The 13,186-nt window shown below is 39.0% G+C and overlaps 1 protein-coding gene across 1 annotated transcript in view; it reads left to right on the forward strand.

Annotated features, from left to right (window-relative positions):
• The window catches only part of LOC132398447 (actin nucleation-promoting factor WASL-like), a 79,891-nt gene extending 72,856 nt beyond the window's left edge, over positions 1-7,035 (forward strand). Inside the window, exons 10-11 of the mRNA XM_059977899.1 lie at positions 1,409-1,511; positions 6,583-7,035. Of these exons, the coding sequence (XP_059833882.1) occupies positions 1,409-1,511; positions 6,583-6,644 (165 nt within the window). The 3' untranslated portion in view covers positions 6,645-7,035. The remainder of the gene's footprint in view (positions 1-1,408; positions 1,512-6,582) is intronic.
• Positions 7,036-13,186: the final 6,151 nt, after the last annotated feature.

Here is a 13,186-nt window from a genome sequence, read left to right on the forward strand (position 1 = left end):
GAAATCTGAATCCCTGCCCCCTGCTCTAATCCCTCAGCCATGCATTTATCTTCCACCTCACTCTATTCTTATACTCACTGTCACGTGGAACAGGCAGTAATCCCGAGATTACTACCTTTGAGTTCCTGCTTCTCAACTTCTTTCCTAACTCCCTGTAGTCTTTTTTCAGGACCTCCTCCCTTTTCCTACCTATGCCAATGGTACCAATGTGTACCACGACTTATGGCTGTTCTCCTTCCCACTTCAAGATATCAAGGACGCGATCAGAAACATCCCAGACCCTGGCCCTGGGGCAAACTACCATCTGCGTTTCTTTCCTGTGTCCACAGAATCGCCTGTCTGACCCCCTAACTATAGAGTCCCCTATCACTGCTGCCATCCTCTTCCTTTCCCTACCGATCTGAGCCACAGGGCCAAACTCTGTGCCAGAGGCACGACCACTGTTGCTTCTCCCAAGTAGACCGTCCCCCTCCTCCCCAACGGTAATCAAGCAGGAATGCTTATTGTCAAGGCGGCAGCCACTGGGATACTCTCTAGGACCTGCTTCTTGCTCTTCCCTCTCCTGACTGTTACCGTCTTCTCTGTCACCTGTGGTCCTGGAGTGACTACCTGCCTGTAGCTCCTCTCTATCACCTCCTCACTCTCCCTGACCAGACTAAGTCATCGAGCTGCATCTCTAGTTCCCTAACGCGACCCCGAAGGAGCTGCAGCTTGACACACCTAGTGCAGATGTTGTCGGCCGGGAGGCTGGGAGTGTCCAGGACCTCCCACATCTGACACCGAGCACAGAGAACACACTCACATACTTTGTCTTTATTTTTAACAGATAACCTATCTGGCCTCGACCCATTATCGCCGAAGCTCCGTTGAGCCAAAGCCTTACTACTCTGTCTCCCACTGCTCCATCTCCCACTCCTCAGATGCCCGCTCTGTAAATCTGTCCTTTTTAAACTCTTCCCACTATTCTCACTGGCCGACCTCTACACACTTGCGCAGTCATGCCCCATTCAAATCGCTAAAGAAATGACCGTCACCTTTTCAACTCTGCTTGCTTTTAAACTCTTCCGGCTGTTCTCACTGGCCGACCGCGAGTTTGCGCAGTTATGCCCTGTTCAAACCACTGAGGAAATAAATTTAACGGTGGGCTTACTCAAATGAGCCTGATAAATAGGATAAAAATTGGAACTTCTGAAGAAGTGCTTTTCTCCCATTAATTGCAAACATAATATTTAGGTCAAAGGCTTGCACAATTCACAAAAGTTGCTGCTGGAAACTCAACTGCAGTTCATCCCAGTTTGCAAGTAACTGTTTAAACAGAATTGCTAACGTGTTTCATATCCAGCATCTGTAGATGTTCTGTTGTTCATATTTTAGACTTCAGCAAATGTTGCACTCTTTCATTTTGTAGGTAAATGACCAGGATTCTTCTTCTCCTTCAACGCCTACAGCAGGGATTGTAGGAGCATTAATGGAGGTGATGCAGAAAAGGAGTAAAGCCATTCACTCTTCAGGTGGGATTTTTAAATTCAGGATGGTCATCTTGATCCCAGTGATGAAGCCTGACTTCTGAATTCTAATTTTAAAAATAAGCATCCCCTATACAGTAGCTAAAAGTAGTGTTTGTTGTTACTAGAGAGAGAAATGATAACTCACTACTGCAGACAAATAACAAAATATCATCTAGAATATCTGCCTAATATTTATTAATCTTATTTATGGCAGCAGTCTGAGGAACTCTGCCCAACCCGTAAACTAGGAATTAATACTGTTACTGCAGGTTTCAAGATCTGTGAGCATCTTTTTAAGAATGTACAACTGTTCAATGATCCTTGTATAAAGTACCCCTATGCACACCAAATACGGTAAAAACTAATTTTGACAATGGGCCTGCCCTTTGCCTATTATTTGCTTTGCTCTGCACTCACTTGCTCTTTTAAACCATTATTTCATTACATTCTTCCATTTAAAATCCTCTTGCCCATAGCCCCACCTTAACATGTTCATTTTGAGCTGTGGACTATGCTTCAACCAAGTTGTCATTCTCAAACAGAATTCTTCCTGCCCTCACCAAAGTTCAAAGTAAATTTCTTATCAAAGTACGTGCAGTATATATCACCATATACAACCCTGAGATTTATTTTCTTGCCAGCATACTCAATAAATCCACAGAATAATAACCATAACAGAATAAATGAAAAACTGCCAGCTTGTTTGTTTAACCAGTGTGCAAAATACTACAAGGTGTGCAAATACGAAAAGAATGATTAATAATGAATAAATAAGCAATAAATATCAAGAACATGGGATGAAGTGTCTTTGAAAGTTAAGCCCATAGCTTGAAAGAAAATTTTGTTGATGGGGCAAGTGAAGTTAAATGAAGTTATCCCTTTTGGTTCAAGAGCCTAATGGTTGAGGGGCTAATAACTGAACCTAGTGGCGTGAGACCTGAGGCCCTTGTACATTCTTCCTGATGGTAGTAGTGAGAAGAGGGCATAAACTGGATGGTGGGGATCCCTGATGATGCTATTTTCCTGTGTCAGTGTTTCATGTAGATGTGCTCATTGGTGGGGAGGGCTTTACCTGAGATAGACTGGGCTATATCCATTACTTTTTGTAGGATTTTACATTCAAGGCATTGGTGTTTCCTTACCAGGCTGTGATGTAGCTAGTCAACATACTCTCCACTGCAGATCTATAGAAGTTTGCCGAAGTTTTAAATTTGATACCAAATCTTCACTAACTTCTAAGGAAGCAAAAGCATTGCCGTGCTTTCTTTGTAATTGCACCTAGATGTTGGGCCCAGGACAGGTCTTCTGAAAAAATAACACCAAGTAAGTTAAAGCAGACTCTCCACCTCTGATCATCTGATAAGGACTGGCTCAGTGACTTTGGTTTCCTCCTCTTGAAGTATTAATCAGCTCCTTGGTCTTGCTGACATTGTTATTATTATGGCACCACTCAGCCAGATTTTCAGTATCTCTCTATGTGCTGATTCATCACCACCTTTGATTCAGCCTAAGGCAGTGGTGTCGTCAGCAATCTTTAATATGGCATTGGAGCTCTGCTTAGGCACACGGTCTTGTGCACCTTTGCTGATGGAGACTGGTGGACATGTCGCTGCCAAGCCAAACTGACTGGGATCTGCAAGTGAGGAAATTGAGGATCCAATTCCACAAGGAGGTACTGAGTCCAAGGGGATGATGGTATTGAATGCTGAGCTGTGTCAATAAAGAGCATCCTGATGTATACGTATTTGCTGTCCAGATGTTCCAAGGTTGAGAGAAGAGTCAATGAAATGGCATTTGCTATGGATCTGTTGCTCAGTAGGCAAATTAGGATCTAAGTTGCTTCTCAGGCATGAGTTGATATAGTTCATCACCAGCCCCTCAAAGTACTTCATCACTGTGGATGGTAGTCATTGAGGCATGTCACCACATTCTTCTTAGGCACCGGTGTATTCGAAGCCTGTGGGTACCCCAGATTGCTAAAGCAAGAGGTTAAAGGTATCAGTGAACATTCCAGCCAGTTGATCAGCACAGGTCTTTAGTACTTGGCCAGACACCCCATCTGGGCTGGAGGCTTTTCGTGGGTTTACCCTCCTGAAGACTGCTCGGATATTGGCCCCAGATCCTGAAATCACAGGATCATCGAGAACGGTGGAAGTTTGTGATGGTCAAAGCAAGCAGAGAAGACATTATACTTGTCTGGAAGCAAAACCCTGCTGTTGCTTATGTTTGATTTAACTTTATAAGAGGTGATTCAAGCCTTGCCATAACTGTCAAGCATCCTTTGTTAATTCAAGGTTAGTCCAGATTGCCACTTCACCTGTGAGATGGCTTTCCAGAGTTTGTACCAAGATCTCTTTTAACTTTCTTGGTCACTGAACTTGAATACCTCTGATCTGGCCCACAGCAAACTGCAAATTTCATGGTTCTATTAGGGCTTCTGATTGGGGAAGACTGAATGATTTTGTAAGGAAACACTCCTTTACCATTGTTTTAATAAAGTCCATGACAGCCATGGTGTATTCATTTAACTCCACAGCTGAGTCCTTAAACATGAAGTTGAAGCAATTCCTTAGCTGCTCTGCTGCCTCCCGCAGCCACCTCTTTGTTGTCCTAATCTCTGGAGCTTTGCTCTTCAACCTCTGCCTGTATGCAAGTAGGAGGAGGACAGCCAAGTGATGCAATTTACCAAAATACGGTCTGGGCATGGAATGGTAGGCATTCCTTATGTTTGTATATAACAGTGGTCTAGTATGTTGGGACCTCTGCTACAGGTTATTTGCTGATGGTAATTGGGCAGTGTTTTCTTCAAACAAGCCTGGTTGAAGTCCCCGACCATGATTTGAAATGTGTCGAGGTGCTTTTTCTTGTTTGGAGACAGCATTGTGCAGTATCTCAAGCTCTTGATTATAGTCAGCTGCTGGTAGTATCTAAACTCTGCTCAGGATTGTGAAGGAGAACTTGCTTGGTACATAGAATGGATGGCATTTGATTGCTGAATCAGAGCGCACTATGAGTTTATCATGAAACACATACCTCCGCCTTTTGCCTTTTCCAAATCATCAGTTTGGTCCATACTGTAAATCTGGTTTGATCACTGCATCAAGCTTGCCTGGAGAAAGCCATGTCTCGCTCAGACATTGTCTCTCCGATACAGCAAGTCTACAGTTTTGTTCTCCAATGACTGCACATTTGCTAACAAGATGTTGAGTAAATGTGGCCCTATCCCCACTGCCTCGCTTCCGGCCAAGGCAAAGAGCTTTCATCCACTTAAAGGTGCTGTACTTGGTCAGATGAATTCTCCTGAAGATTGTGAAATCTGTAAATCATTAAGTTGATTTAAATCACCATCAAAGTGATTCTGTGTTCTCTTGTCCTAAAACATAGGACAATTTATATGATCATCCTCTCTACTATGCAATTTCACATGGCAGCTCTACTTCAAAGGTGTTAATTTTTGATCAGATTTTTATTTGGATTAATCAACTCTGCTTTCTTTGACATTAAACCTGAGAGCAAAGCAAACACTCTTCATATTTTTCACAAACTTTCCAAAAATCACCTGATTCTACTTCAGAGTTCAACCAGGATATTGTCAATTTTGGTTAAATTTGCCGTGTCAATCTACTTCTGATCCCATATCCGCTGCAGCAGATAGCATTTCAACTGAAGTAATACCAACTTCAACCCTTCTGCCGATTAAACTTATATGTGCATCTTGGTCAGCTCTAATCCCAATGGTGTAATCAGTTCCTTTCTATCTCTACCCTTCATGGACTTGAACTCATCTTAACCCTGTTTTGTCATATACTGCTATTCTTGTTTTTACAGAATCACTGTGAAAGATTGGAGGAAAAGCTTCAGGTTTTAAAAATTTTATCCCTTTATGTAACTATTTGAATTGAGCTCCTCCACTACCCTATTGCTTTCTGGAGTCTCCATATTTTTGACATTGACTTCCAGCTTTTTGCATTCACATCTTGGAAGGTTTGAGGTCTCCCTGCTTCTAAAAACTAGGTTTTTGGTCACTGACCAATTACTCCACCTTTGTCATAATAATAGTTCTTCCTTATTATGGATGGGAAGCACTTTGTTTTGCATCTGTTCAGGATGCTGCATAAATGAAAGTTTCAGAATCCTGAGGGTTTTGGCCCAAAATGTCAATTGTTTATTCATTTCCATAGAGGATGCCTAACCTGCTGAGTTCCTCAAGCTTTTTATGTGCATTGCTTTGGATTTCCAGCATCTGCACAACTAAGAAGCTAAAAGGAAATATAGTGGATTCCAGTTAATTGGGACACATCAAGACCAATACATTTTGGCCCAATTAAGCAGCTATCCCAATTAGCTGAAGTTCATGGAAATAGTTAAAAAAGATATTTTTAATAAAAGACAAACTGCCATTTAACTGAGTACAAATCATGTATTTAAATACAATACAAAACAGATTATAACAATACCAAAGCTACTAAAGTACTATAAAAGTGTATTAGCTCCTAATAGTTATCAACAAAGGAATTAATTTTGTGTACACTGCTTTGTTCTTTTGGTTTACTGTAAGTTAACAAACACCTAGTGGAGATGGTAGTCTGTTTTTGACAATAGCATCCTCCAAATCTTGGTTGGCAATCCAAATGAAGATGGTTGTCAATACCTTCACATTCTTTGTAGCTTATAACATGTTAAAGTAGTTAAATCATTTAATTTTCACTCCCAAAAGTTTCTGGCAACTCCAGACCAGAATGCTTGAAACCACATTGAGCAAAACAGTTCTGAATTGTCTGCCTACTGAACAGCTTATTACTCACCAGCTGTCAGTGAATAAAATCACTGTTCAAACAGTAAACACACACAAGTGTTGCTATTTAACAACTGCTCAGCAACAATCTCCTGTCGTGGGTAAGCAGTATCATGTCCCAAATAAAGGGAATCCCGGCTATTTTCTCAATTTGATTTTGTTCTTTAAGAGTGTACCAAATAAATGGCTGCCTTGATTAGACAATGGTCCAATTAACCAGAATCCACTATCTTAAAATGTTATTTACTGTCTAAACTAATTGCAACAATATATTTTCAGATGAGGATGAGGATGAAGATGAAGAGGAAGATTTTGACGATGATGATGAATGGGAAGATTAGTTTTTCCCTCACAAAACTATAATCCTTCCTGTCTTTCTGATTTTCTGTAAAATTGTCCTGTAAATGTTTTGCAGATTTTGCTGTATATTTTTGTTGCCTTTTACTCTTTTTCATAATCTGTGCAATACCTCATTTAATAATTCATTTGATAAAGTATTGTGGGTAAAGCTACACCCTATGCAAGATGATGTTGGGACATATAAGGAACTACGTATTTATGTGTTCATTCCAGCAACAAAAGAAATTGGGTGATGGAATAGAATTGAATTGAACTTTAATTATGCTTGTTAAAAGCGAGAATAGTAACACTATTTTTTCAAAACCCTGCATTTTCTGTACCTAAGAAGAAGCAACACTTATTAAAACTGCATAGCACTATGAATTTTTTAAATATGGCTGTTCTGTTTGGATTCTTCAATGCTTTATTGTTGCTGAAGCTGGCAGAACTTTGCATCCTCCTAAAGTAATTCACTACAAGAATGCACAGCTTACTGGCAACTCATTTGTGTTCTACTATTCAGTAATACTTTATTTTGAAGGATTCAATACAAAGATGTAACCAACGTATCTGTGATGAATGTCTTATACTATTTTCAGCAATACAGTTTTGTCAACTATATTTTTCAGTTGAAATGCCCTTACTTATCTATACATTGGGTAAATGTTTGTACTTCCAACTGCTTCCATGTCTGGAATTAGGTTATATTTCAAATAGGAATCTAAGCTCTCATGTGAAAACACTAAATACATTTGTGGGAAGAAAGTTTATCCCTTAAAATGCGAAGTAAAAGCATTTCTTCTAATCTTTGCACAGTGCATATTTAGCAACTTAAGGGTTAATGGAAAATAGTCAAATGATCAGTTTTCTGAGGATGAAGGCTGTGATTAGGAATTTGTTTAATATTCATAAAGGGCTGTGCTTATTGCTTGTTAAACTGCAATTTTGGGAATATTTGGAAGTGGACTCTTATAATAATCAATGTTGACATCAACATCTTTATGTTATAGACCTTTTGAAGACCTTGCATCCGAATCAGAGTAAACTCAATACAAATTACAATTATGGAATGGAACTTTTAACTGAAAAGTATACCTAAAATAAATATTTTAAATTACCAAAATCTACATATGTCTTTTAAAATTTATTACAGTGGTGATGGTATTGTTGATAACAGATGCTATGTTGTTGCTGTCTTTTTAGTCTATTGATTTGGAGCTCATTATTTTCACCACTAATGGCTTTTTCCTTGTGGTGTATGTCATGTCTCCTCCATTTGTTCTTGGATAGTGCATGCAGTAGATTTATATACAATTTTAATTTCTAGAACTCTGGTAAACATTCATTTACAAATCTTCGTATGTGGCTGAACACATTGTGGCTGATTTCTCTTCAGTTCTGGAAACGAAAACCAATCCCTTTGAGAAGTTTCTTTGTTCTGTCAATTGTTTAATTCTTCCAAGAGCAGAACATCCCAAAACTAGAATCTTTGTTATTTTCCTTATTTTTATTTGTGCCTCATAGTCTTAGAAGTTAACTGTGATTGAGACGTTTATAAAGTTTTAAAATAACATCAGGGCTAACTTGCAACATAGTTAAAAATACTCTGTATTAAAAATATACAATATACCTCATTCTACGAGAGCAGGAGAAAGCAAAAACCTGTTGTTGATTGCTCCTATCTTTTCGTGGTGCAGAACATAGTACATAGAACATAGAACCTAAGCTGTTGACAACAGCAATACAGTTTAACATTATCATTTTGGCCACAATTTATTCATACAAGCATATACCTAATTTTATTGTACGTTATTTATGGGCATATAAAGAACATCTTCATATTTCCATGCATGTTATTTGGGTGTTTCTGTTAGTATTGTTTTCGTAATTTTCACCAGACTAGTGTGATAACTTTAAGCTTAAAATTCTTGACAATGCTATAGGACTTTAAAGTATGAATACTGCAGTATAATGAAAAATTAATATGACAGCAGTGTCTTACGTGAAAGATAATGATATTTGGGCTTTCCTTACCTTATTATCTATTTTTAACTCCCCTCCATTCAGCACTTGGACTTCATTTAGAAATGTTATTCTTCACAAACTTTTTTGTTATTTACCTCCCTCTAACAGGTAAGGTAGAAAAACGAGAGTCAGTGTTGTTTGCCAGAATTTTGGACAAGGACTGCACATGAGAATGCTAAACAAGATAAGAGCCCATGGTATTACAGGAAGGATACTAGCATGGATAGAAGATTAGCTGACTGGCAGGAGGTATAGAGTGGGAGTAAAGGTGGCCTATTCTGGTTGGCTATCAGTGACTAGTGGAGTGTTGCAAAGGTTGGTGTTGGGACAGCTTTTTTCCATGTTATATAATGGTTTGGATGATGGCTTTGTGGCCAAGCTTGCAGACAAAAAGGAAGGTTGAGGGACAGGTAGTGTTGAAGCAGAGAGGTTGCAGAAGGACTTAGACAGATTGAGTAAATGGGCAAAGAAGTGGCAGATGGAAAATAGTGTATGGTGATGGATTTTGGTAGAAGTAATAAATGTATAGACTTATTTTCTAAATGGGATGAAATCTCAAATATCAGAATTGCAATGGGACCTGGGAGTCCTTGCAGAATTCCCTAAAGGTTATCTTGCAGGTTGAGTCAGTGGCATGGAAGGTAATTGCAATGTTAGCATTCATTTCAAGAAAATTAGAATCTAAAAGTATCGCTTTATAAGTCATTAGTCAGACCACGCATAGAATATTGTGAGCAGTTTCGGGCCCCTTATCTAAGAAAGGATGTGTTAGCTTCAGAGAGGGTGTAGAGCTTCATGAGAATGATTCCAGGAATGAAAGGGCTCATGTGTAAGGAGTGTTTGATGGCTTGGGGTTTGTACTCACTGGAGTTCAGAAGACTGAAGGGCGATCTCATTGAAACCTATTGAATATAGAGTAATTCTGGAGAGGATGTTTCCTGTAGAGGGAAAGTTTGGGACCAGAAGCCACAGCCTCAGCACAGTAACATCCTTTTAGAACAGAAATTACAAGGAATTTCTGTAGCCAGAGGGTGATGGATCTGGAACTCGTCAGAGATAGATGTGGAGACCAAGTCATTGGGCATATTTGAAGCAGAGGTTGATGGGCTCTTGATTAGTAAGGACACCAAAGGTTATGGGGAGAAGGCAGGAGAATGGGATTGAGAGGGGTAATAAGTTACCCATGATTGAATAGTGGAGCAGGCTCAATGGGCCAAATGGTCCAATCCTCCTATATCTTATGGTCTAATGTCAAGTAACTTTGGATATAAATATTGATAATATATTGAAGCAATAATAAAAAATAATACATTTTGCACATGTCTCACCTCAGAAAAAGTCTCAATATTTTCAGATAATTTGTGTGATGTTGCAACCTTCAAGAAAGGTGGAGAGAATATACACAGAAATAGAATGCCACATTTGTGTTCAGGTTAATTCAATTCAATTGAAGTGCAAAGCATTCAAAAATATATTTAAAGTATGGTCAAAAACACTGATATTTTGATTGTTTTGACTTTCTTTTGATTCATTGTGCAGAAATGAAAATAACTACAACAATATGATTCTGTGATCTTAAATGTGAATGTTCCTCATAGCTGCAGGAGATTGAAAGAAGCTCAGCTAACTAGATAGATTACGTGAGAACTGTTGATCTGAGTGACTTTTCAACCTGTGTTGATTTACACTATGGTGAGTAGTGTTCCTATTTTGACCAATGTGTAAAGAGCAATTATCTGCAAAGAGATCTAAACCAGTAATTTGCAGGATGTAACTTGGCTTGATGCCTGTTTCTTTTGTAAAATAAATGGAGAGGGGGTGCTATTTGATTCACCTTGGGTTTCTTCATGTAGAAATTCCATTCCCTGTGGCATCCAGTTGGTTCTATAAATTCTTTTTGTCCTAAACACTCTACCTAGAGGACATGCAGGTGTTGGTCACTCCAACCCTTCCTTCCCCATCCCCTTAAGGTTTACTGATATGGGGTCCTACATTTACCTTGGAACATTTTTGTCCTGTTGTAATTTACTTTGAAATAATGCTAATTCAATTGGTGGAATTCGTCATTGTGCTCCACAACAACTTTGTTTCCACTCACCGCCTCCAGAATAAAGATGTAGTTTTGGGAACTCCCATATATCCCAGTTATGCCTATCTTTTTGTTGGATATATAGAAAAGTGCTTGTTCTATGCCTATTTGGAAACACACTTCCGTTAGTCATTCTCTCATACATTGATGACTGCATTGGTACTGCTTTGTTTATGTGGACTGTTTTGAACTTTCGCCTTCTGGATCTCTTTCTCTCTATCTCAGGAGCTACATGAGACACTAATGTCTCTTACAAACCCTCAGACTCCTACAGCTACCTTGACTGAGCCATCCTTTCATCTTAAGGATTCTCTTCCCTTTTCCCAGTTTATCGAACTCTTTTTAAGTGTTGGAAGTTGAGCTTGCATGCACCACTTGTGCTGACAGCTCATTCCACACTCACTCTCTAATGTTCCTCTTAAGCTTCTCACCTTTCACCCTTAAGCCATGACCTCGAATTGTAGACCCACCAAACCTCAGTGGAGAAAGCCTGCTTTCATATAACTTCTTTATACCTCTCATAACTTTTGATACCTCTATCAAATCTCTTCTCAATCTTCTACATTCTAAAGAATACAGTCGTAACCTTTCCTTATATCTCAGATCCTCACCACCGCACCAGTCTTCACATTCGATACATTATTTTCTGTCAGCTCTAACATGATCCCACTACCAGTCACATCTTAAGTTCTTTTCAACTTTCTCATATGATGACTGCTCGCCTTGTGACTCCCTGGTCCACTCTTCCGTTCCAATCCACCACCTCGCATAGAGTTTTATCTCACTGTATTTGTCCTGCTTTCACTTGTTTGCTTGTACTCTCTCAGTTTTCCTTCTGCATCAATGAGTTATTTAAGAATTTCATCCATCCTAACACTATGGCCTCCATCAGGTTTATTACTAATATGTTCTCTTCACACCGGGCCAGGATTCCAAAGAACACCACATTAGATATAAAGCAACTAATTTTCAAAGTTTACCATAGAGGATGTAAAACATTCTAAATATAGCAGGTAATTAAGTTTCTAATAAGTCAGGATCTTAAAATAGCTATATCGGTGAAAGAAAGAACTAGAGAAACTCATGAGTCAGAAAGGTGAGATTATGAACTTTATGGTTGAGTTTTTAAAAACAGTGGCAAACCACAGATTCATGGCTTGTGATCGATCAAAATCTCTTACTCTTAAAATTAAAACTAATCCAGTAATGTCAAGAACAAAGAGAATGAAGGAATAGAAGGCTAGCTTGACAAAAAAAAATTGTTGAAAAAATGCGGTTTTTCAAAGGAAGTAAAAGCAACAAATTTATTAAAGAGCCCCATGATCATGCCAAGTCATCAATAGCATTTGACAGTTTATTTTTGTTTGAATTGACATGGTGATCAAAACAACCAACAAGTGTTTCATTTTCAGAGAACATTTCATCATTATCAATGAGGTTTGGTTTAATGTATCGGCATAGAGAATTATTAACAGATTGAACAAAAATAAATAGGCCATTTTCAAGTTGGAAAGCTCACCAGTAGTGGGAAAGTAATCAATGTGAGATAGGAAAAAGATTCAGTCAGGTTATGGAATGGATCAGAATGCAAAAAAATGTTTTTGATAAGAAAGAAAAAAAATTTTTGAAGTCATTCTTGAATTTTCTTTAAATAGATTTAACAAGCATTGAGAAAGTAATTGCCATGTTGTCCTTTAAAGCAAAAAGGGGAAACGGAATAGAGTAAAATGACTCGTACAGCACACACAGACCCTTCGGCCCAACTCTTCATGCAGACCAAGTTGTCTACTTGAGCTAGTAGAAGCAATACACACAAAATACTGGAGGAACTCAGCAGGTTGAGCAGCAGCTGGGGGAAGAATAAATAGTTGGTATTTAGGGGGGAGACCCTCATCAGGATTGTTTATTCCCCTTCACAGATGCTACCTGGCCTCCAGCATTTTCTGTATGTTACTCTAGATTTCCAGCATCTGCAGAATCTCTGGGGTTTCTGAGTTAGTCCAATCTGCTTGTAATTGGCTCATATCTTTCTAACCCTTTCCTACTCATGTAACTGTCTAAATGTATTTCAGAGGTCGTAAATGTACCAAGCACCACACCTTCCTCTGGTAGCTTGTTCCATATGGCCACATCCTCCGTAGAAAATGCTGTCCCTCAGGTCAAATTTGTATCTTCCCCTCTCAACTTAAATCTACATTCATTAGTTTTCGACTCTCTTTCCCTGGGAAAAGAATTATGATCATTCACCTTGTCTATGCTCCTGGTCATTTTGTAAACTGAGGTCACCCTTCAGCTTCCCACTCTAGGGGCAGAGACGGCCCCAGCTTATTAAACCTCTCGTTATAATTCAAGCCCTTCCGTCCACATAACAGCCTTGTGAATCTTTTCTGCACTCTTTCCAGCTTGATGAGAAAATAACGAATTCTTGCT

Source organism: Hypanus sabinus, chromosome 8 (genome assembly GCF_030144855.1).
Source record: "Hypanus sabinus isolate sHypSab1 chromosome 8, sHypSab1.hap1, whole genome shotgun sequence".
In the NCBI taxonomy this organism is placed as follows: Eukaryota; Metazoa; Chordata; class Chondrichthyes; order Myliobatiformes; family Dasyatidae; genus Hypanus; species Hypanus sabinus.